Below are 24,196 nucleotides of genomic sequence, written 5' to 3'. Positions count from 1 at the left end.
TCTACATCCAGATCTTGTTGTAGGTCTCGTAGGAGGTATGAAGTACAAATACCTGTCACTAATTAAGTAGAGTTTTCAAGTTACTTGTTCTCAGATTTGCTTTTTTGTCCTGAGAACTTCATATTTTGTCACACAGGTGGATTGCATTGATGCATCGAAGCGGAATAATTTGTTATTTTATTTTATGTCTATCATGGCACGCATTACCTGCTTCAAGAAAGATTTCAACCGGAATAGAGCAGACGGTTACACATTACAATTGTTTGAGTCTTCTAATTATTTCAGGGAGTTTTGCACATGAGCAGCTGACATGAATGTTCATCAAGGACCAAACAGAACAGTTCTACATGTCCGTGTCAAATTAAATGTTGCTGTCTTCATTAGTGTGTCGTGTCCAACAATGAAAAGGTTTTCATCAGAGGTGCATGTCCTGAATTATTGTGAAGCTCTACAACTCTGGTACGACACCTATAGGGTTTTTTTTTTACAGGTAGACAAATCAAACAGGAACGTATAGTCAAAGTCAAAATGTAAAAGTCTCTGATCGACGCTAAACTGTTTTGTTATCCTGAGCATCAATGCTCCACAAATCTTTCATAATCTCCTTATCTCAAGGGCGTAAACCGTAATACAATGTATGATGCTAAATACTTTCATCCTATTGATCGTGAACTCTCCTGCAGGATCCAAAGCCTCCGGGTGACCTGGACTCGTGTTTCAGTGATATTAAAAAAGGTCTTGATCCTCCTCCTCCACCCACAACCTCAAGATCTGCTGCTGCCGCTTCAAAGAGACTGAGAACGCTAACTTCAGCTTGACCTTATCAGTGACCAAAAGTTTGGTTTGCGCATATTTCACATCAACCACGATACGGCGGGGTCGCTGTGGGGAAAACATTTTCAGTGATTTGATGATGAGGTATCAGATTACGAATACGATCAAAATTTCCTTTCGAGGCCAGAGTATAATCACAGGTTGACTAATGACTGAAATCAGAGGGTTTTTCTTGGGAGAAAGAGATGCACTTACAGCAACACTATTTTTAAGTTTTTACTTGTTACAAATTGCATAATTTTTATTCAATAAGGGAAGTTATCGTTTTACTTTGAATTAGTAGTTTGTAAAGTACCATTTGAGGATTTTATTCCCAACGGTCCCCTGATGTTGCTCCCCACTGGTTCTTTAAGAGAGGCTCAATACGCCGCAACTACACTTGAATGCAGATGTTACCTTTTTGTGCCTGAACGTTTTTTGGTTGTTGTTTTTTTGTTCCTGTTACCAACAATTTTGAAGTCTACAAGCTGGTACCTTTATGATAAAATAACCGTGAAGTTCCAGATCACAAACCTGAGGCATGAAGCAAAAAAAACAAAACAAAACAAAAAAAACCTGCTTAGCGACTGCAACAGTATGTTTCCACTCTTGTAAATGAGTAATTATAAAGTCTTGCAATAGTGGAAACAGCTGGCCAGTGGCAAGCAGATGGATGTAATAACGTAATGAGCGTGATAATCATGGAGCAGAAATGGCTTGTTGCAGATGAAAATCCGTTACTGTAAATCATCAGCGATATCTCCGATTTTTCCCCCCTTTTCTACGGATCAATTTCTGCGTGAATGGTAAACATCTTGAGTTGATACAAGTGGTTTAAGATTAGACTTTTAAATTGAGACTGATGATGAGAAACAGTATTGTTTTAGACTGAAATGGGAATTTTAGAACCCACAGCAGACTTTGATGCAGGATTTAATAGTCGGGCTCAACAGGTGTAGATACTTTTCATTAACTCTGTTGTTGTGTTTCTATGAACTCTGAAGAATTATGTGCATTTATTTCAGACTGTGCAACACGTATAGAGATGTTTTACTGCAACCACTACTCAGCCATATTTTTCGTGATCATCTTAACCTCCATTTTTCAGTTTCACCTGTCATAACACTGTGTGTCTGGTTACATTTACTCTATCAATACTGTGTTCTACCAACTCTTCCTGCACTGTTGTTTTTTTGTATTTTTTTATCCTATAAAATAACAGAACACAGCGGTCCAATTCTTCCCGCCACGCGTGTTCCTGTTCAGACACAAGGAACAGCCAGAGAACCGAGCGTCTGCTGCTTCACCTTGACATCATCAGTGTGGGATGAGACAACTGTTCTCTAATTTATTCTCTATCTACCCTTCCTGGATCCACTGAGACACATAGAGCTCACAGAAATTTGTCATCTCATTTCCTGTTTGTGTTGACGATCCTGAATTATTACCATTGAGCGCTGCCTTCTATGACCGTACACTTTTGATTTGACTCACTTTTACAATTTAAATCTCTTCTTTCTCTTTTGAGATTGGTTGTCACCGACATGTCGGATTAGAATAAATTGTTTGTTTCATGCTAAACCCCCTCAGACATGTTCTATGAAAACCATCATGGTAGTTTTGGTGTTATCTCTGTGACTTTTGGACAAACAAAACAACAGATTGGGTGAAAATATATTGAATTTTTTTTTTTTTTGCTGTAGATGAAAGTGAAACTCGTTATTCATTAAAATGAGTGTAACTTATCATTTAAAACCCTTTGAAGATAAGTTTCCTTTTAAAGACAAGCTTCCATGAGGACAGAGAACTCTTGTGTTTGTTCTTGTCATTGTAATTTAGTACCAGATAAATTTCTAGAGAAAAAAAAAAGCACCCGTTTCTCACGGAGTTATGCCGACTTTAGATTCCCGACAGCTTATCTTTAAATATCTGTTGTTTGTTTTAAATTAATTCAGAATTTCCTTCAATCTGGACATTTTGGATTTATATGAGAAAATAATGTACAAGTTACTGGAGTTTTTGTACTGAAGTTTGATGAGTCCCTGACCCAGAGAGGGTTAACACGAACAGCACTGTGTTCCCTCCTCCTGACGTGGACTGAACGCACACACACACAAACACACACACACACGCACACACACACTCATATATACACACACACACACACTTTCTCAGCTGAGGCCAGCACGAAGCCCGAGAGGAGGGACCGCATGCAGCTCTGAGAGCCAGCTGTTGTTCGCTCAGATCTCGGTCTTTTCTCTCCCTGAGTCTCCCGTTCTCCACTGGCCTCATCACTCCATGGGACTCCAGACCTGGCCCCCAAGCAAACCACCACTGTCCTCTATGGCCTGCATTGAAGTGGAGACCCCTTCCATCTGCAGGGGTAAATTCAAATCAGGTGCTTTTCTTGTCTTTTTTTTTTTTTTGTCTGTTTAACCTGCATGTGTTCCAGTGTTACATTTGTATATCGGTGCAAAGAGTTAAGTCAAGCTTTTGATCTGAACTGCTGCTGCCAGCTCTGGCAAGGGAAGGTTGTTGGGGTGGTGGGGGGATGACGTAGACTGTGTCCCACCAGGAAATGACAAGGCAACAGTAAAGCTCATCACACTGACTCATGCCAAGCATTATTCTTACAGGAGACACTATTGTGTTTCTGTTTTGATAAGAACTCAACTTGCTCTATAAAGAGATCACAATCAGCGAGGGAGGGGTTTAGGCGGGAATACACTGAGTGTGTTTACGTTGGCGCCTTCTTGATACGATCTTATAGTTTTGTTGTTAACTTATCCAAGGCACTAAAAATTGCATTGTTTCTTCTTTGTTTAGAATAAAGATTAAAATGTTTTTACATAGATTAGGTCACGTTTGAGATGAACGCAGTAAACATAGGTGTTCGGGTTTCGTCAGTAACACCGGTGTAACAGTGTGTAGTTACAATTATTGTTTATTCACTGTCCCATCAGTGATTACATACTAATTGGAACAGCATTATGCCAGTTTTTTTGCTAAGCTAACAGTTCCACCCTCATTCAAAGTCCCTCCTCAGAGCTCCTTTGGTCTGCTTCTGTATCATGCAATTTAATCGCTGAATGTGCGTGAAACTCCCCCTAGCATTCAATGCAGTTTTGTCAGGAATTCGTTAGCTACTTGGAAATTAGTAGAGAGGTGTAAAGAGGATGTTTATGGAGGAAGCTAAGAGGAAAACAGGAACCTTGCCCACTGCTAGTCAGAAAAACTGCTAACAGTACAAATGTGTAAGTGTAAAGTGGCAAAAATGGAATCATGCACTATAGATTAACAGTAATTTCACAGTAAACAAACCACAACAGGTCAACATTGAAGGGGGAAGCAGTTTAACTGGAGAATACTAAAGTAAATATACCATGAACATATGTAAACATAAGTTAATTAGCAAAGTGACAGTGTGGTGGAAAAGTACTAATTGTTCAATTTTAAGGAGGGAAAGACAGGCTTTAACATTTATGAGAGCACTTTGCTCTTAACTTATGCAAATACTGCCCATAACTCTCTGTCTTGACCATCGTGTAGGGTTTTTTTGAACTGTGATTTCTTGACAGTGAACTATTATTTATGGCTTGACTGAATATAAGTCTCAGTAGACCGGTTTTCCAGCTCAGTGGGGGAACACACCCACTCACGGGGAAATTAAATAAGTTTTCTCATCACTTTAAAACTTTGAACCTGGCCTTATCTTAGGCTGTGCAGAAAACCTCTGCCGAGCTCTCATACAGAGGCTGAGGGGACGCGGGTTTATGGATTTCACATTACTACAGCACATTCTCTGCTGGTATTTGACAGACATTAAGTTTTCATGGTTAACACCCGCTGATGAATTACAGTTGTTTATGAGCTGAACAATAAAGTCTTAGCACTTGAGCTAAAATGTTTGATTTACTTGCTTGTCAGCCATCTACATGAATATTGATGATTAGTATAAATACTGTCAGCTCATATGTTTACACACCTGTTGAATAATTGAAATCTAAGTGGTTGTAATATTCCCTGCGTTCTCACAATATAATACAGAATCTTCCAACAAAGCAAAACATTATTGCTAACATGAGCGTAAGTTGTAAAAGCGTCAAAGGACAAAGCATCAGCAGTGGCGCGTGTCCATTACGTTTCGATATCTCAGCATATTCGTGGTTTAGTCTATCTCTGGTCATAGCTGCCTGAACCTCAACTAAAATGGGATTCTGTTTAGAGTCTTCCTTGATATTTATAACTGTAAAGTCAACATAACCCAGTGTCACCCTCTTTCTAAACTAAATTCATCTTTGTCTTGGCAACAAGCATCTGCAGCCACACCAAACAGTATTTTTTTTTCTATTTGTACTGTTTCTAAGAAGGAAGAAAAAATCAAATCAAAGGTCTGCTGTGAGACCTCCAGGGATGATTTGCTGAGAACGACGACATGGGTCCCGGATTAGAGATTGCATCAGTAGACAGGGATTTCAGCGGAGCTCCCTCTTCTTGACAACCTCTGTTTACGCTCTGCTGGTGAGCAGGAGAGCGGAGCCAGTTTGCATCACGGTGAGGTTAGCCAGGGTTCAGGTTCAGCATAAACTGTCACATACAGAGGAGGACCCCCAGGCATGATTTGTACCTCTGTATTGATGCTCAAATTAATTTTTTTTTTTCTCGTGGAGCTGGAAAGCACTTTGATATTATTGATATGCCGTAATATGCACTCATAAATTCTGTTGCTCAAGGCATTCCCCTCCAAGTAACACTGGATATGAATATTGAGACTAACCAATGGCTATTTTTCACAAAATCTCCAAGTATGATCAGAGACCGTAGCCCCCCCTGGCCAGAGTTTGTAATAGGAAACACAGCAGGCGGAGCAGGCACACTGTGTTCTCTGCCTGGAGTGGATGGGCTGCTTTGAGAGTGGACTCCCACCCTTTGCTTCGGCTCTTGTCTCTCTCCGTTCCCTTGCCCACCACTAGAAGCCCATGATCGTCCCCTCGGCTCAACTGGAGATCCCACCCCCTTAACTATCCCCAAAATCCATGGTTCCCAGGCCTTGTTCTCACAGCTGCCCAGTTTATTTTTGCTAGAGTGAGTCAGAGAGGCCTGTTCAGACGCAGCGTCTTTCCCAGGAGAGTTGAGCAGGTCTGTGTTGTGTGTGTGTGTGTGTGTGTGTGTGTGCGCGTGCGTGTGTGTGTGTGTGTATTTGTGGGAGTAGCTGTGTCCCCTGAGCAACTGTGTAGATCCAGCTTCGCTACCTCACTACGACAGTGGTGACAATTAGGACCTCGTGATCTCACGCTGCCACGTCGTTCTTCACCATCACCCATCACCTTCCTCTTCAAACAGTTTCACTTCTCCGCCGAGCTGTGTTATCCCACTGAGATGTCCACGCTTGCTTGTTTGTAAATGTTTAAACTGGGATCTTACTACAGTTTATATTGATGACAAAATATGACAGAAGATCGTTCAAGTGCCACATGCGAGGCCAAGTATTTCTCCTGGAACACCATCATGTCTTTGATGTACCTCCATCGAGGGAGAGTAGTTATACTTACATCACGTAAACGAAAAAAAGCAGCATCCAAAAAAAAAAAAAAAAAGCCACGCCTGCACATTTATTATTTTGAGACACAAATGGCATGAACTCTCTGACCTGAGAAAGATCAAGTATGAGTAAGAGTTTTGCATTTTATTTATCCATAAAGCCTAATCACATTTTTTTTTTATTTTAAAAACAGCTCATTAAATACAGGACACTAAAATTTAACCTTTCTTTTAATCCGTCTTCTGCACTGTATTTTCTGTGTTAGACTGCAAGCCTGCCACATTGTGCTGCTGCAACACATGCAACCCCAGTTAAACCCATACAGGAAGTGAACAGGATGTCTGTGGCAGTCAACGGGGTTTGCTCTTAGACCTTTGGCGTAGCTTATTGATTTGAGAGACGGTATTGTTTTATCTGAACTCTGGCAGCGTTCTCAGTTTAAAGCCAGAGGTTAGAGGATTCAGTGGTGTTGCCTGCGTTTGGTAACACTTGATCTCTGTGTCTTTACACTCGTACAGTCCTCCAGCTCTGTTTGCAGCAGAGGAGAACTCGGGAGCAACTTGTGGAGCAAGGCATCATGCCCCGTGAGTATTAACATTGCATATAACATAAAAATCATCTCCGCCTATCCTGGAATCATGACGTGTGTCATTCAACATATGATTGCAATATGCGTCATTAAGATAGTTTGAGACTCCTCGTACTACAATAATAATAAACACCTCACTCAACAACAGCAGCTCCATCACTAAAACTACAAAGCATAGAATAAATATGAATAATATATGATATAATTCTATAGTAATATAGAATATGCTTTGTAGTTTTAGTGATGGAGCTGCTGTTGTTGAGTGAGGTGTTTTTTATTATTCTGGTACTGGTAGTCTCATACTATCTTAATGACGCACCTAGCAATCATGTTGAGTGACACACGTCATGTCATGATGATATCACATAAACTGACCCAACTTTTTTGAATGTGCTTTACTTGATTGTATGAATAGCAACACTGGCCCTGTTTTACGTATAATGAAGGAACTTTTTTGGAAATCCTCTAATTTGCCGTTCTCCCCAGAAGCAGACAAAAAGATGGATTCCTTTCTCTCCACTGTGCAATTCATGTGGGAGCTGAGACAGACACAGAGACAGGCTAGTCAGCTTAGCGCAATGAATGGAAGTGAATTGGAAGCTTTAGCGCACCGCCATTAAAAGTCACCAAATAGATCAGGTTCAGGATCTTTGCTTGCCCAGAAATAATCCTCCTCATCCTCTCTTACAAAGTCGGCCATGAGTAGTATCGTTTTGTTTGTCTCTTCGCTCAGTCAGGGACGTAGTTCAGACTTCTTCTCGGATTTTAAAGTTACGGTATCTCATCGTGTTCAATTTTTATTTCACAGCAAATATGCATGACCTGAGTTTTATTACTGCACACGCAGACCGTTTTGGAGCAAAGGGTATACGCTGACTTGACAGAGGTATGCTAACCTGCCCATCCACTACCATTCATTGTGCTAAGCTAACTTGCAGGTCTCAATGGGACTCAGCTCCATACTACATGCACAGAGGAGAGAAGGGTATCTATCTTCCTGTCTGGCTTTTAGGTCAGGATGTTTGTCATATTGCGTAATTGCTTATGGGATGGATGTTGATCAGTTACGGTTTATACGATTTTTTTGTGTATTTGTGCATTAATCCTTCTCCAACTGTTATCGTGATAAATCTTTGAATGAAAACAGAAAATATGACACGAACACAGCTGAGCGAGCAAGCAGCACACCGGCAGCATACCTGATCTCGTACCACATTCTCTCTTTTTAATGCGACGAAAGTATCCTGGACTCCGTGCCAGTGCTCCCCTCCCTGCGTGAACACTGTGTTTAAGAGCACCTCTAATTCCTCTAATAAAAGACAATGTGTGACAGAATCCTGCTGATAGCTGCGACGGTAGAAAGAGAAACAGACAAAGCTCCGTCTGTTTGTTCTGATCTCTCTTGAGAAGCCCCCCGCCGTCAGCTCCTCTCTGGCTCCACGTAGCCTCATGAGTCAGCGACTGAGCCTTCGGTGGAGGTCAGTCACCCCTCTGTGCCCTGGCCAAGCGTGGCAGGCACACAAACCTCCCACATGTACGGGCTTACGGTAGGTATGCAGAGAGCTTTTGGGATGACCAGGAATGTTTTGCTTTGCTTCTCTGACACACTCCTCAAAGCTCCTTTGCAGCCGGTGTGTCCTAAAACCAGGCAGTGCTCATCATGGCAGAGGTGACTAGCTGCTGAGCCAGACTTCCGCTGAAGTGAGACGACAGTTTCCCTTAGACATCAAGGAGGGTTTATCTGTTTGGAACAATATGCTTGAATCACGGAAGCTTATTCTTTGACTCACAAGTAGCTCGGTTATTGTGCTCCCGTCAAAGTGGAGTGTGGAACTTGTCGTGCCCAGGATCGTGACACGTCTATGGAAACACAAGTGACACAAGCTGTGTTTTTTTATAGATCATCTGTCATTGCATTCATACCTCAGAACAAAGTGCACAACCTTTAGATGCTTCTCTAATGAGCCCATTACAAAGAGTGTATACAGTAGCTCTCCCTTGAATTAATAGCTGGTTTTCTAATTTAATATTTATACAATTTAACTGATGTAACACAGCTAAAGCAAAAAAAAAAATAGTAAAACATTTCTATTAGTAATTGTTCATGTGTTAAAATTGAAGGAGTTTGCCCATAAACACACGATTTTGACTCATTAACAATGATGAATGTTGTTTACTCACAGCTCTGAAAACGCCTGCTGCCTTCCACGAGCAGATTCGCAGCCTGGAGAGAGCCAGAGTAAGACATCGACTCTGCAGCTTGTCATGACACTCTTCATCTGATAGAAGGATTAAATGTTTCATGTATTTAACAGACCGGCAACTTCTTAAAGCACAAACTCTGCAGCAGACCTGAGCGCTCTGAGTTGGTCCGAATGCACATCTTACAAGGTAATGCTTTTTCCTGTGTGGTCTAGATATCAGTGATGATTAAAAAAAACCTGTTTATGCTCACGTATGGCGAGTCATTCTGACTAAGCAGATAGGAGGTTGACCGATGCTGACTTGATTACAACCTCGTGTTCGTCAGAGACGCAGGCTGAACCGTCACTGCAGGCCACTCAGATGAAGCTGAAGAGGGCCAGACTGGCTGACGATCTCAACGAGAAGATCGCCCAGCGGCCTGGACCCATGGAGCTGGTGGAGAAGAACATCCTGCCTGTCGACCCTGGTGTCAAAGAGGTCATTGATGGTAGATACTCAACCAAATCCTCACTGCCATGACACTGAGGCACTGGAGTTATTTACGCCATGTTTTAACACATTTAAATCCTACATTAGCTCAAGAGAACACCTCTGACTTGTCAAAGCAAGAAAAGCTCATGCGTAAATAAGAACATCAGTGATGAATTTTCCATGTCAGTGTGATCCAGTTAGTGGATCAGGATGGATAGAGCCATGGCCTGGCTTCTGTCACAACTGCCATTATAATTATTATCTTTTCAACTTTGCTTACTTCGTTTGCCAGTTCAAAATGTTTACTCTGAAACAAGAGCATTTTGACATGCGTCCTCTCTGATAGTCCTTATCTGGCACTTTCTTGTATCAGATATGGAAAAAAATATATTTATGTTAGTCTGGACAATCAAACTTGAGAACCCAATGAAAGGAGTCTGTTTGTCCTGGATGCGAAGCTTTTTATTGGCAGATTTTAGAAAAAGTTTAATTTCAAAAGGACCCAGGACAAAATTACCAGCCATAACACAAGACCAATAGTTGTTTTTGCAAACGTTTAATAATCTGCTGACACGTTACTCCTGGTCCACTAGGTAATAAGACAAACTGCCCCGAGACACCAGATGTCTACAACTTTGATGAGGACAGCAGCGATGCTCTATCACCTGAACTGCCTTTGAGCCAGCCGTCCCCCAGAGCACGCTCAGCCTCTCCGAGGGAGTCTGGAGGCTCCGAGCCCGCGTCCTCCTTGCAGGTGAGGCCAGATATCAAAACTTTGAAATCGGTAATGGTTAAACATTTTTTAAGTGGTATTTTAAGGTTAAATCAATTTGAATAATGACCAAAACGGCTCAGGAGTCCCAAGGGTTCATTACCAATGTCAGTTTGAACAGTATGACAAGTTTGTCTGTTGTGTATTATTGAATTTTATACTATAAACTGCGGCTGCACGGTGGTGCAGTGGTTAGCACTGTGGCCTCACAGCAAGAAGGTTCCGGGTTCGAGTCCCGGCTCGGCCACGGGATCTTTCTGTGTGGAGTCTCCCATGTTCTCCCTGTGCCTGCGTGGGTTCTCTCTGGTACTCCGGCTTCCTCCCACAGTCCAAAAACATGCACTTGGGGACGAGGCTGATTGATACTCTAAATTGACCTGTGAGTGTGAATGGTTGTTCGTCTCTCTATGTTGGCCCTGCGATGGACTGGCGACCTGTCCAGGGTGAACCCCGCCTCTCGCCCGTTGACGCTGGGATAGGCTCCAGCCCCCCCGCGACCCTTAATGTGTAGGAATAAGCGGAATGACGATGGATGGACTATAAACTGCTTTTGTACACACAAAGCCGGTGCAGATTGCTGATTAATCACTATACTGTTCAGTACAGGAGATGCATCGAGAGTATTCCAGCATCTCAGATTAACACTCAAGAGACTTCCAGTTTCACTGGGCAGCTCACTCTGCAGTTAATGTTCAAACGTGAGCAAACATCGGCGCATTAACCATTAACTCATATGGCCATGTACAAAGAAGAAAGACAGAACAAGACAGACAAAACAAGTCTTTATAAGGACATCAGTCTTTATTTCATTTTCTCATTAATATAAGCTGCTTCTGGTTATCTTGTTGCACAAGTTCATGTGTTTTTCTCATCCTGCATCAAATAATGACAACAAGCAAAGTGACTGCAGTGTTCATATTGAAATGATCATGTGGTTCCTCTTAGCGGTCGCCGCTACCAACTTCTCCGCCCACATCAGATGGAGTGAAACTTGTTTCCACCAATGAACAACAGAGTTACCACAAAGAGACGACGCCTCAGCCAATCCCTGCCGTCAGCGCCATCACAACAGGGCCAGTTCTCGTAAAGGTGAGTCTCTTTAATGGGGGGGAGGCAAAACTATTTATGGTGGAGGGCCAAAACCCAAACCACATGGTGTGCCAGGGGCCAAACACAAATTTGTCTGTGTACCGCCGTCCCTGCCTCTTCAATTTTTCTTTCTTCACTTTCATCAACCTGACGTCTGGTGAAAGCGTTGGTAGTGAAGGAAAATTACTTATCAGGAATCACACATAATTAAAGAGCAGCGTTTAAAGGTAAAAGGCTTAAACCTTTGACAGTTCAGTCAGGATCAAATGACTGGCTGACTTTCCTCATTCACACTTTGTGAAATGTTCAGTAAAAGATGGAAAAGAAGCGGTAACTTGAGCATTCATCATAATCCAGTTATCCTCTGAACTCTTCCTCCCTTGGAACACAATAGAGCAATGACAACTGGAGGATGTGTGCTTGTTTAACCCAACATCAGATTCTGGTTTCATAGCTCCAGCCAGTAACACCAAGCCATTATCCTGTACTTGCAGGTGTTAAAAACAATAAGAGTCACATTTCCACTACCCATTTCCTCATCCTGCATCTCTCATTGGGTGTCAGGACATTGTTCCACCTAAAAAGAAAAACAAAGAAAACACCAGTTCTTTTTTGATTTGCTCTGCCTTCACTCTGCAGCAAAGCCTCCCCAAGACACCCGGCGATAAAAGCCGCAGCAAGAAGAGCAAAGAGCCAAAGCCACGAATAAAGAAGTTGAAGTATCACCAGTACATTCCCCCAGACCAGAAGCAGGAGCTCAGTGAAGTGCCCATGGACTCTGCCTATGCTCGTCTCCTGCAGCAGCAGCAACAGTTCCTGCAGCTCCAGATCCTGAACCAGCAACAGCAGCAGTACAGCTACCAGGCCATCATGCCTGCCACACTCAAGTATGGATGTCTATGCAAACTTACCGCTCTGTTTGATAGATTGATAACTGACAGACCTCACTCAAGCCACACTGTTTTCACAGCGAGCTAAACTCCCAGTCGTAAATGTTTAACCACAGCTGCTGTATGTCCTAAATACTTTACATTTCCTGCCTCACACATGCTGTTGATTGTGAAAAATGAATGATAGCGCTGATTTCCTCTCTCATCTCTACTCCCTTTTTGCTGCTGCCTCGTTGAACTAGACCAACAAGTGAGGTACAAACCAGCTGCTCTGCTGCTATTCTGAGTGGAAATGCTCCATCTGCCCCCGTGCAGCCTCGCCTCACACAGGCCAACGGCAAACCCGAGCATTTACCAGCTAATCTGGATGAGATGAAGGTGACACTGTCTGCACCTTTTTTGTGATGCAAAATAAATATTTTAGAGGCGTTTCATAATAAAATGTTACCCTTACAGGTTGCTGAGCTGAAACTGGAACTGAAACTCAGGTCCTTGCCTGTTTCTGGGACTAAGACGGATCTGATTGAGAGGCTCAAGATTTATCAGGAGAGCTCCAGTGTTCAAGTTGCTGCTACCATGGAGACGAAACCAGCATCACAATCTGAAACCCCGCCTGTGTCCCCGGTGGCCTCCAAGGTGTCCACTATGGGCATAGAGGACAGTCGTGCAGGAGACAGTCCTACAACACTTCCAGATGCTTTATCTCCAACTCCTGCTGCTCCCAGTGTGAGCTCCCCGCCAGAGGACTGCGCCATGGAGACGAGGTCCTACGAGAAGGACAAACGTCTCCATGAGAAGGAGCGTCAGATTGAGGAGCTGAAGAGGAAGCTTGAGCAGGAGCAGAGGCTGGTGGAGGAGCTGAAGCTGCAGCTGGAGGTGGAGAAGCGGAGTCAGCACGGAGATTCTCCGCCTCGCTTCAGCCCCCCCATCCAGGTCAAGGAGGAGACTAAAACTTCCTCATGCTCGGCATCTTGTAGCTCTCTAGCTCCGCCTGTGGTGGTCAAACAGGAGGAGGCGACAAATTACTTAACTCCTCCAAACCAGTTCATCATCAGCCACCAGACCAACACACAGCCAGAGACCCTGCAGGCCAGAGCACCTCCTGCCTCGGCAGTCACTATCCAGCTGCCTGTTAACGGCATCAAATTACAAGCTACTGTTTGCAGCGCAGCCCCCAGCTTCATCCAGACCTCTGGACAAGTGCCACAAAAAATAGACGCTCTAGCACCATTACAGCATCAAGGCAGTACTCAGACCAAGGTGAGAAAACACACTCATGCTTGCTCAGGCTGCCGCTATCTGTCAGCTGAGATTTCATTTGACTACTCTCAAATAAGTGAATGCTACGGGAAGTGTACGTGCACCATCATGAATTCATATCAGGTTTGGTTGCACATACATCTGGTGCACTGTTTTTAATGGCAGTGCCTAATATAATACAAATAACGTGCTTTTCTATCAAACATTGTTGATGCACCGCCTCGGGTTCCTTTTCACCACAGTAATAACAGGCCTCGGCTCAGCGGTGAAATCTTCTCTATTCACATCAAACGACAGCTTATGGAAACTTGGAGCAGATGCTGAGTGAAGGCTGACAGTGTTGCCTCGGCTGCCCTCTGTCAGCCTGTGCTCCAAGCCCCCATATCCAGCCAGAATTAGCAACAGAAACCACAGCTCAGCGGCGTTATGCTGCATAGCAGTGCAGTAATGTCGCCAGTTGGGTGACAGGTGGTGATGCTGCGGTCCAGAGCGTTTCCATGCGTGTAGGAGAGCATTTTAACACACTGGTTTGCATTAATTTCCCTGCAGACGTGGAGAAGGATGGATACTCAAAGCTTACTCAACGCATTCCCAGCAAGTGGACAAATGGCAGGAGCGTCCTCCAGCCAAGCTGTCCTGAAAGCACATATGAATGAGGTAGAAGATCCTTTTCTCATTTTTAAAAAGCACAGGATGAAAGCAAAGAAGACCTGCTCATGTCTTCCTCTCTTGCAGGCACCCTGTCCCAGCCAAGCAGCCAACCTCATTTTGCAGCAGCCGAAATTCACAAACACTATGTCAAAGTTCAGAGACCCGCCCCGCTACGAGGATGCGGTGAAACAGACCCGCATGTTGACAGCTGCACAGGTACAAGTTTGACCTGAGCCTCGCCTCTTTACGCCTCTTCTAAAGTGTGACTCCAGCCACTAAACCCTTTGTTTTGTCCCTGCAGGCTCCGTCTGTAGCGAGCCAGCAGATGGACGACCTGTTTGACGTCCTGATTGAGAGCGGCGGTAAGAAATACCTTCAAATTTAAAGACGCTTCTAAATTCTACTTCTGCGACTACCACTACTTCTACTACTGATCTCTATATTCTCACTCTTGTTTTTTATTTAGAGATCTCCCCCTTCATCAGACAGGACCCTCCCAGCCTGAACAAGCCTCTCCCTGTGACACCCAGTGTAACCACCCTTCCCGTTAACACAGTCCTGTCACGCCCTCCTCCTCTGGTCCAAGTGGCCCAGCTGCCTCCTGCAACGCTTAACCCTTCGACTGCCCCTCCCTCTGGCTCTCCTCTTGAAACCCTCCTGGATGGTCCACTGGGTCCCAACACAGAGCCGCAGTCTCTGGAGCTGATGGAGGAGCTGCACTCTCCCCTGGTCACCATGGACTTCAGTGAGAACGTCCAGCCTTCTGCTCTGACCCTCCACAACACCACCATGGACAATATGGACTGGCTGGACCTGAATCTGTCTGTACCAGCAGATGAGGTCAACACCTTGGACATGTCAACACCAGTGGGCGTCTTCTCCTCTGACTTCCTGGACTCCCATGCACTGCACTAGAACTGGAACTGACCGATGTCCAGGTGATCCTCGCTGGCTCCCATCAGGGAGGGCGGCTGTCGTTTCCCGCGTGGAACAATAAGAGCTTTTGGAGGCGTGTCTGTTCTGCTTTCTAGATAAACCTTATCGTGTTAGAAGTTGCTACACTGCTTCCTTTGAGCCTCTAATTGTTCGGAGAGAGACTGACACTAAGAAGGACTGGTACTGGCAGGTTGAGCTGACAGTGGACAGAGCGTAACGTTTCACTCCCAGTTGATGCCACTGTTCTGTTGTCAATCTGTTCTCAAGTTATTTATGTCTTTTATTTCTCCTCTGATCTAATTGAATGTACAGTGTTAGGTTTATAACAGCAGAGAGAGGAAGACCGTGTTCTGTTCCTGTCTCTCCTGTGAAGCCTGCGGTGTTTTGAAATGGTTGTTCATCGAATCAGAAGTTTGACTAAATTGGTACAAATATGAAAACACTGCTGTTTTTATTGGCTGCTGTGAGGCTGCTGTTTTAAGTCACCTTAGTGCCGCAGCAGCTCCGCCCTGAACCGGCCTCGTGACTGACCGTGTCACGCATACTGCACACGTTTGCTCCAACCAACCGTCCTGTGACGTGCCCTCACAGTCCGGCACGTGCACTTGTTGACGGTTTACGGTTAAAGTTTTAAGCTTTATTTGATTCTTCTTTTGGAGGTTTATTCAGTAAACAGACAGATCAGGGTAATATTTGCTGTCCCTTCAGCTCATGGATGCATCTGACGGATTTACAGAGACATCTGCTGGCCACATCAGCTTGATGAAGACGAAGGTCACTGCGCAGCACTGTAGCAGGGTGTTTCTCTCATTTGGAGGGATTCTGAATGTTGAAAAAACAAAAACCTGAATATATGATTGATTGATTGATTGATTTTTTTTTTCCTATCAGCGCATTTTTGCCTCATCTGACAAGGGAATGTGTGCTGGAATGAGAAATATTCTATCTTTACTATACTAGTATAACTCGACATCAAGAAGCATTGTAATGCATAATTTCTATGCCATATGTTTTACACATCGTTTATTTATGTTACTTTTTATAAGCGTCGCAGGCCTTTTGTAAACACGGATTATTTAGGATTTCACAGCAGGACTACGAGCATCACTGTTACTCCTTTTACATCTTGTCATTAAACACTATACAAGGAACGACGGATGTTGTAGTCTTGTCAAACAAACGGCGCATTTTTGTAAGCCAATGACTTCATTAAATTAGCAGCTTTCAACTTTCGCCTGCCAATTTATTAGGTACACGTGACGAGGATGGTAATCTGTTTTTCTAAAAGCTATTTGAGAGAGGCGTTGGTCTCATCAGAGCTGCAGTGGGCCGACGTTTGACGCTGCAACATGACCGTGAATTTTGGAGCTGCAGAGGGCAGCCGAGGTTTCCTGCCTACATGTCATATCCCACAGACTTGGATACAAACCCCCAGCAACATCACCTGAACTGAGTTTGATGATGATTTTGAGAAAAAAGAAAAAAAAAGATTCCCCCTCATAATGCAAAACCAGTCAAAAACAATGAAGTTAGATCTATTTTTGAAATTGTGGCACCTTAACTTGACCAGCCACTTTAGAGGCTGCTCCTGCTGTGCTGCTGTCTTATTTCCATGATTTATGGTTGACAAAGCATTAAGAACGCCTCCCTGTTCATGACAAACCTAACACACCAACGGCTGAGTCATTTCTACAGATACAGAAACATCCGCACAGTTCAAATCTGCATGTTTGAGGAATGGTGGTGATTATGGTGCTGCTGAAACCGCCGTCAGGCTCACAGCACATTCTGGAGCGTCTTTGATTGACATTCAACAACAAAATCCGCAGCCAACAAACCTGCAAGCTCGTGGCAGCAGTGACGAAGAGGAGCTGCACAAATTGAAGCAAGCCCCACATGGTGTGACTGGGATGAGGCGTGTGTGTGTGTGTGTGTGTGTGTGTGTAGGGGTTGCACCCAATCAGGTCACACTACTGACAGAGGTCACTGTCACCATGCCAACACGCTAGAAGGTTTCCCTCTTCCAGAATCACAGTAGAGACGATGGTAAGAAGATTGTAGTCAGGTTTGATTTGCCCTACGACTCTACAAATCATTAAAAAAAAAAAATCAGTTTAAAAATAACACATATATTTCATCTATATTTGATATTTGATCTGCGACCTGTGTGACCTGTAATGTTATCGAGGCACCTTACAAAAATACATTTTATCATCAGCAAAACTATTAATTTTTTTGCTCAATTTAGCAAAGGTTCTAAAATATTTACGAGAGTAACCTGGGATCTTACTGTATTTTTCTACATTAATGAACAATAAAAAGCATCAAAAATGTTCAAGATGATGTGAAATCACAAGTGAAGATTTGAACAGACAAAACATGAACATAACACGTGTACACATCTGCATAGCCACACGCACTCACGACTAATTCCGTATGAGAAAAACAGACGTAGGAAAACCTCAAAACATGTAAATAATACTATTTTATTTTGAAAATCATCTATGTAATAGACCAAAGATAATTGTTTTGGGTTTCTTTTTTTGTCCTGTTACAGATATTCAAATATCAAGTATCTGCTTCTACAGTAAATATTCAAGTCTGTAGGTTTTATTTAGAGGTTATGAACTTGTTGAGATGAAAGTTCAAATAAACACACACAAAAAAAATACATATTTAAAAAAAAGTTTTATTTTTGCAGACATTAAAGAGAGCAAATGTAAAGTGTAGCATCTTTCAGAAGAATCAAACGGTCAAAGAAACAAATGGAAGATTAAACCTATTTACATGAGTACTGAAACAGATCAGCTGATCGTGGTTGGATTACGCAACGCGTCACTTCTTCCTCAGTCTCTTCATGAACGTCACTTCATCTCTGTTCCTGATCCCGTAGCTGAAGACGCCAAAAGATTCAAAAACAAACGTGTCAAACTGCTGATGATGAAAAGGACGAATGTTCTTTTATTCGCTTACTCTTTCAGCCTCATCTTGTCATCCTCCAGCTTTTCACCCTGAAAGACTAAATTATAGGTTCTCCAAACATATCTCCTGAAAAATGAAAGGCAAATAAAAATATCAGACTGTGACGAATGTTTGATTTGAAATCAGTGTGTGTGTGTGTGTGTGTGTGTGCATGCGTGTTTACCAGCTGACGTGTTTCACTCCGCCTTCACGTTGTTGTTTCAGCTCCATGAATCTGCGAATGGCTTTCTTCAGATCCAGGACCGTCGCGTTTTGAACCACCACGATGGCTTAGAGAGGAACGTTAGTAAGTTTTTCTCCAGGTAATGATGGTTTCATTTGTAAAACCCTTCATTTCCAATGACAGGATGTGCAAATAGAAACAAAAAGAAAGAACAGACAATCCAAGCACATAAGAGGAATGCGCAGATCAATCCTGCACAGTGACATTAATAAACTTAGCAGGTAGAAGACACATGAAACTAAATAAAGATATCTGAAATCAAGTGATCCAATCCTTTAAATGAGGAACGTGCGCTGAGATGATCTTTACAATTTCGAAAATCTGTTTTGGAAAGGTAGCGAAAGAGAACAAACATGCTTTATTTTCATAAAACTTGTGAATCCTCCAAAACGAGAGAGCTACGATGACGTTTTACACTCACGCATTACTTCTCCGTCAGCCTTCAAGACCCTCACCGTCATGGCCTGGCCGTACTCCAGCGCTATCTGGGAGTTGACCTCCTCCAGCGTCACCTGCACATCAACATCATCAGCTGTTATTGTATCTGTAAATATCTCCAGGTTCTGACCTTCCTCCCCCTGTCAGCACAACTCTGAAGTGCCCCCTGCTGGCCATAATGTGCTACTACTCGTGTATGTTCAGGTTTATTCCTATGAAATCCGTCCGACAGTGGCAGAAAGGATGTTTCTGGGTATATGGGTTACAGGACGGTCCTCTCTATATCGTGATAGTAAGATAGTGAGATTTTTTTTAACTTATCACAAGATAATGGCCATTATCTCGAGTGACTTAAGATAATTCACCAATTATCAGGAGAAGACGAGATTTAAAGAGAATAAATACAATCCTTCTTGGCTTCTGTGCTCCTGTTTAAAAAAAACTTTAATCTTTATTATTCTGACATTTGGGGTGAGCCTACCTGCAACTTTCAAAGCCTTGCAGAGTTTTAGTGATGGTGATTTATTTTATGGATTCTAATATTCACCTACAGTGATTTAAGAGTTTAGACTTTACGAAGTTGTGTCTATATGAAAATGTTTTTAGACAAAATGATTTACAAAGACAATAGTTTGAAGCAGATATATCTAGCTACAGACGACATCTGTGGGCTGATTAAAGGAGAGGAGACGCTGGTTACATGGCGGACATCAGGGCACCTGGATTGGAAGGTCGCAGAGTAACGGATCCTGCACGAGGCGAGCAAGTCCCTCTTCGAATATATCCAGAATTTCAGAGTGAGGAAGGGCATCCTCATCTTCCTCCTCCGTCTCCGCAGCAGCCATCTCTAGTTTCTCTCCCTTCTCAGTATGTTCTCCCGCGGGGTCCTCGCTCTGCTCCTCCATCATCAAGAGGTAGGAACTCACCGCAGTCCTGATTTCCACCGGACAACGTTATCAGACGGACGCCGGTAAACTAAGTAACTTTACAGAAGAAAAGAAAAAAAACTAACACAATGTGACTCGTGTTTAAGACGTCCAACCATCACGCAACTGTAACTGACAACCGTGAAGTAAACAAACAGCGTGTACAGTGCAAATTAAATACCGTAGGGAAGCTGTTGCTCCGCCCGAAGGTTCCGGGCTGCGTAACTACTACTTCGAAACTTAATAAGTAAACCGTGGGGCACTCCTCTGACGTATTGTTACTTCGATTATACGAACCTACCGTTATATGGGAAGTAAAATGTTAACTTAAAAAATAAAGTTGGCTGTTGTATGCACTGCACAGATGTGTGTCCTATATCTCAAGTGTCAGCATCAACTAGCTGGTTCTGATTTCGGGTCTGAAGATTACTTGTCATGGAAGCTGTTGAATACAGAAAAATACTAGATTTTAATGGTTGGGTGGTGTTGTTTTTAAGTTGGATTGAGTGTTGTTGTTGTTGTTGTTATTGTTTTGTTTCATTTGTTTTTTTAAGACTGCGGTTTCATTTTTCCAGCCGAGCAGTAAAAAGTGTTGCACTTGATTCAGGGGCAGTTCCTCTTCCGGTTCTCCACATGGACTAAAGTGTTTACTTCAAGGAAAATAAAACCACCGCTGTGTTGCTGTGTCCCGTTTTCATCAGGTGAAACAGTCGCTTCCTAGCTAACATGCTGCTTTTTTGTCCTACTTGTGGAAACGTTTTAATTGTCGAGGAAGGACAAAGATGCATGAGGTTCGCCTGCAACACCTGTCCGTACGTACACAACATTACAAGAAAGGTAAAATACTCGTCTTCAAAGTTGAACCACGTGTTGAAGTAAAGGAATACTGCTAGTGGTTTGACGTGTAGGTAGTTTTTCTTATAGTATGTCGCATGTTCCTTTCTCTAGGTTAATAACAGGAAGTACCCCAAACTGAAGGAGGTGGACGATGTTCTCGGCGGAGCTGCAGCTTGGGAAAATGTGGACTCAACCGCCGGTGCGTGACGTAACAGAGGTTACCGGTGTTTTGCACATGAACGTTACCTTTTAGCTTTTTGACTTTTCTTTTTTCTTTTAATGTACTTGAGTACACGGAATTTTTCTGCAACATATAAAGCATTCACAAGCTCTTCTATCATACGGACAGGACTGCAGACGTGTGTCTCCAGACTTACAGATTTGATTCATTAACTGTCAACAGCTGTATTAATTTTTGAAGTTATGAAACAAAACTTTAGGTTATGAGAGTCCAGTCAGATGTTTTGTCAGTTTTGTTTTGTTTTTTTTAAATCAGGGCAAGAGGGAATAGAAATCTAAAATTTTTAAAATTGAATTTATGATCACAAGTAATCCTGGGACATACTAGATTGTACAAACTCTGCTAAAATGAAAGCAGTAACTCGTGTTTTTCTGAGCTTTTACTGCTTCATTGCCTCATACAAGTCAGCAAATGGCACCTCCAACCGGTTGTTGCGATTCCAGAGTAACACTCTTGCTTGTGTTTGCAGAAACGTGTCCCAAGTGTGAGCACCCTCGGGCGTATTTCATGCAGATTCAGACCCGTTCAGCTGATGAACCCATGACCACTTTCTACAAATGCTGCAACGCCCAGTGTGGACACCGGTGGAGAGATTGACACATTTGCACTTTGAAAACACACCCAACATGTCAGAGATTATTCTTGTCATCCCTCATATTTGAGTCTGTATTTATTGCACCCAGGTTTATTTTTTTCTGCTGTTTCTCTCGTGTCACATTTGTTGTTGAAAGTGTAGTAAAACATCGTTCCTGCTCCAGGGACCCAGAACATGACACAGGACTAGTGTGGTACTGTGCTACCTTCAGGTTCAGTGTGGGATTTTCAGTATTAATAGGTGTTTGACGGTCACCTGTGGTGCGTATTGGCTGCTGAGCTTGTTAAATGACACTGTCACTCCTGGATGAATGAGTCATGAAGTGCGGAAATGTTTCGGTAAAAGTGTGTATGAACCTCGAACTGCAATCCGAGATTAATGGTGTCACAACACAAACCTGTAAAAAAAAAAAAAAAAAATCTTTGAGTCCGTTTTTACTGAGCCACATATTTCCATGACTAGGCTGTATTTTTCCAAACCTTTTCCAGGTTCGTCATGACTCTATGAACTTTGACACGAGTTTCCAGCTGTGACCTTGATGACCATTTTGTCTGAATGATAAAATTCCACAGATGAATTATGTTCAGATTTTTATTGATAAAATATTACCTGTATACAACAGTCAAACAAATTTGACTTACATAGTTATACATATCACAGACATTTAGAGAGCAATGCAGACCAGCATTATCCACAACAATGGCATACAGTACTTTGTGGTTAAAGTTCAATGTTGTCCTTCAACTCTTGCCCAGTTTAGCAAACCCCGAAGGGGGAGACGGGGAGACAGGGGGGTCAAATGCACATTAAGTCCAGGATCTAGTCTGTGCGAATTGCTCATCGAGATGTGAGGCAGGCCGAGTCCCGGCGAGCAGCTCAGGCATGCTGTTGTGTTCACTGATCATCTCCATGGAATCACTATAGACGTCTGGTACAATCATTTATTTGCAGCTTATTCCTAGCAGATTGCTAATTTACTTTATAATCTTTTTTTTCCCGTTAATTACAGTATTAAGACATCTAACATGCATCTGCAGGTAATCTTAAAGGGCTGACGTCATATTAGAACAGGCTGAACGGCATCATGTGATGAGGGCGCCACCACAACAACCTGTTTGCTGACACATTTTTTCTACTTTAAACAAGCTACCGTCTTACTGTGGCAGCGACAAATAAACAGCCCACAGTTTCAGTGAGGAGTGCAGAATGATGTCATGCAGCGCATCTCCAGCAGGAACACCCTCAGACTGTTTGCATAATGGATAAGTGCGTGTGCGGAGGGATTCACCCCAGGAAAATGACACGCTTGTAACTCGTGATTTCAGCACACTCATGTTCCAGAAATCTCTCAGAAGGATTATGAGACGCCGAGGAGACACAGGTCAGAAACGGCAGCACAGTCAAGCGGGTTTCTGACTGTCACGCGTCAATACTGCAGGACAACATTGATCACGTGGTGCTGAAAATCAATATTTGTATTCAAACAGCTGGGGTTACCAACAGATGATTTGTTTTTGATTTACCAGTTTGACAAGTTAAACGTGTGTATGTTCTCAGTTTAAGAGACAAATACATAATGCATGCTTTTTTGGCTTCAGGGTATTTTGTTCTTCTGCTACAGATGTTGTGACGAATCAGATGTGTTTGCAGATTGATTATCTTTGAACCATCGTGGGAAAAGTACCTTGTTAGCATCATATCACGGGCGGCTGGGATTCCCGTCTCCAGTCAGCGTGGGGTGCGTATTTGTCACGCTGGCGTTTCTTATCACGAGAGTCTAAACTCCACTGTTCCTTTTTAACTCCTTCACTTACATTAAACTCTCCAGCCCTTTGAGGACATTTAAGTTTCAAATTTTCAGATCTTTTCTCATTTTTAATATATTTGCCTATTCTTTTTTTTTTTAAATTAAAGCGGAGAAATACTACAGTTCTTTTATTTTTGGCTCTTTGATTTCACCTTCGCTGTCAGGCAGCCCTGAAAATTTCAACCCCAAAGAAAAACTCCGAAATTCCTCTGAGGGCCCCAGTTTCTAACCTTGTCAGTGTGTTTTCTTCTCTGTTTATTGAAGCAACTCAGCTTCACGTAACACTTTTCTGCAAGAAATGTTTCCTCTAATTCTAATAAATCAAACCGGATTTGTTACATTGTTTTTGCAAAGTTAGTAAATTTGTGTTGAAGTCAAGTTTGATGTTTCCTGACGTATGAATGGAACGATCATCGTCCCAGAGAGAAATCAGCTCTTCAGTCGAACGCTGCCGTTCAATCAGCACTTATTCTGATCCTGGGTCAGTGGGATCGGTGCATTTCTAGTTGTAATAGAAAGTTAGTAAGGTTGCGAAATGATGACAATCGTCTGGTAAATTTCTGAAACTTTCCATTCTACATTTCCAGGAATTTTCCACGGGAAGTGAAGCTCTAGAATTTGGGGGATTTTTCCGCTTCATTTATTTTTTTGCAAAATAATTGGAGACGTTCCATGGGAATGGATGATAACACCTGGGAAAGAACACCCACGATTTATCTGTGCATCATAAGCACAGAATGTTCGCCTCTGCACACTGCTGCCAAGCGTGGTCTACAAAACTGGAGGTTAAGATGAGTTTACTGGACTAAATACATCTGATTAAAGATATTTAGGTTAACTAGTAAATACTAATGTTTAGTTTGTGGAGTTCGATAGTTTATTTTTTGTGTTGGAGCCCATTTCTAAACATTTATCCATAAATTATAAAA

The 24,196-nt window shown here is 42.7% G+C and overlaps 3 protein-coding genes across 3 annotated transcripts in view; 2 read left to right on the top strand and 1 right to left on the bottom strand.

The window, feature by feature from the left end:
* Positions 1–15,334, top strand: part of mrtfbb (myocardin related transcription factor Bb) — a 73,321-nt gene extending 57,987 nt beyond the window's left edge. Inside the window, exons 3-16 of the mRNA XM_086186256.1 lie at positions 684–3,211; positions 6,874–6,939; positions 9,128–9,183; positions 9,260–9,335; positions 9,475–9,636; positions 10,214–10,374; positions 11,338–11,481; positions 12,121–12,368; positions 12,614–12,749; positions 12,828–13,631; positions 14,181–14,288; positions 14,367–14,498; positions 14,584–14,644; positions 14,749–15,334. Coding sequence (XP_086042382.1) covers positions 3,112–3,211; positions 6,874–6,939; positions 9,128–9,183; positions 9,260–9,335; positions 9,475–9,636; positions 10,214–10,374; positions 11,338–11,481; positions 12,121–12,368; positions 12,614–12,749; positions 12,828–13,631; positions 14,181–14,288; positions 14,367–14,498; positions 14,584–14,644; positions 14,749–15,197 — 2,703 coding nt within the window. The 5' untranslated portion in view covers positions 684–3,111 and the 3' untranslated portion in view covers positions 15,198–15,334. The remainder of the gene's footprint in view (positions 1–683; positions 3,212–6,873; positions 6,940–9,127; positions 9,184–9,259; positions 9,336–9,474; positions 9,637–10,213; positions 10,375–11,337; positions 11,482–12,120; positions 12,369–12,613; positions 12,750–12,827; positions 13,632–14,180; positions 14,289–14,366; positions 14,499–14,583; positions 14,645–14,748) is intronic.
* Positions 15,335–17,889: 2,555 nt separating this feature from the next.
* Positions 17,890–19,970, bottom strand: snrnp25 (small nuclear ribonucleoprotein 25). Its single transcript, XM_086186299.1, has 5 exons — positions 19,581–19,970; positions 18,845–18,935; positions 18,364–18,469; positions 18,192–18,266; positions 17,890–18,111 (listed from the first exon to the last, which is right to left on the bottom strand). Exons 1-5 carry the CDS (start codon positions 19,767–19,769, stop codon positions 18,054–18,056), a joined length of 519 nt encoding a protein of 172 aa, XP_086042425.1. The 5' UTR covers positions 19,770–19,970; the 3' UTR covers positions 17,890–18,053.
* A 392-nt stretch (positions 19,971–20,362) lies between these two features.
* polr3k (polymerase (RNA) III (DNA directed) polypeptide K) lies at positions 20,363–23,608 on the top strand. Its single transcript, XM_086186300.1, has 3 exons — positions 20,363–20,624; positions 20,736–20,823; positions 21,335–23,608. Exons 1-3 carry the CDS (start codon positions 20,514–20,516, stop codon positions 21,460–21,462), a joined length of 327 nt encoding a protein of 108 aa, XP_086042426.1. The 5' UTR covers positions 20,363–20,513; the 3' UTR covers positions 21,463–23,608.
* The last annotated feature ends 588 nt before the right edge of the window (positions 23,609–24,196 follow it).

The sequence above is a fragment of the Aulostomus chinensis genome, chromosome 18 (assembly GCF_037954235.1).
Source record: "Aulostomus chinensis isolate RoL2024-O1b breed Wild chromosome 18, RoL_Achi_v1.0, whole genome shotgun sequence".
NCBI lineage: Eukaryota > Metazoa > Chordata > Actinopteri > Syngnathiformes > Aulostomidae > Aulostomus > Aulostomus chinensis.
Note: the sequence above shows the minus strand (reverse complement) of the source record. Positions and strands in the feature narration are given on the sequence as shown.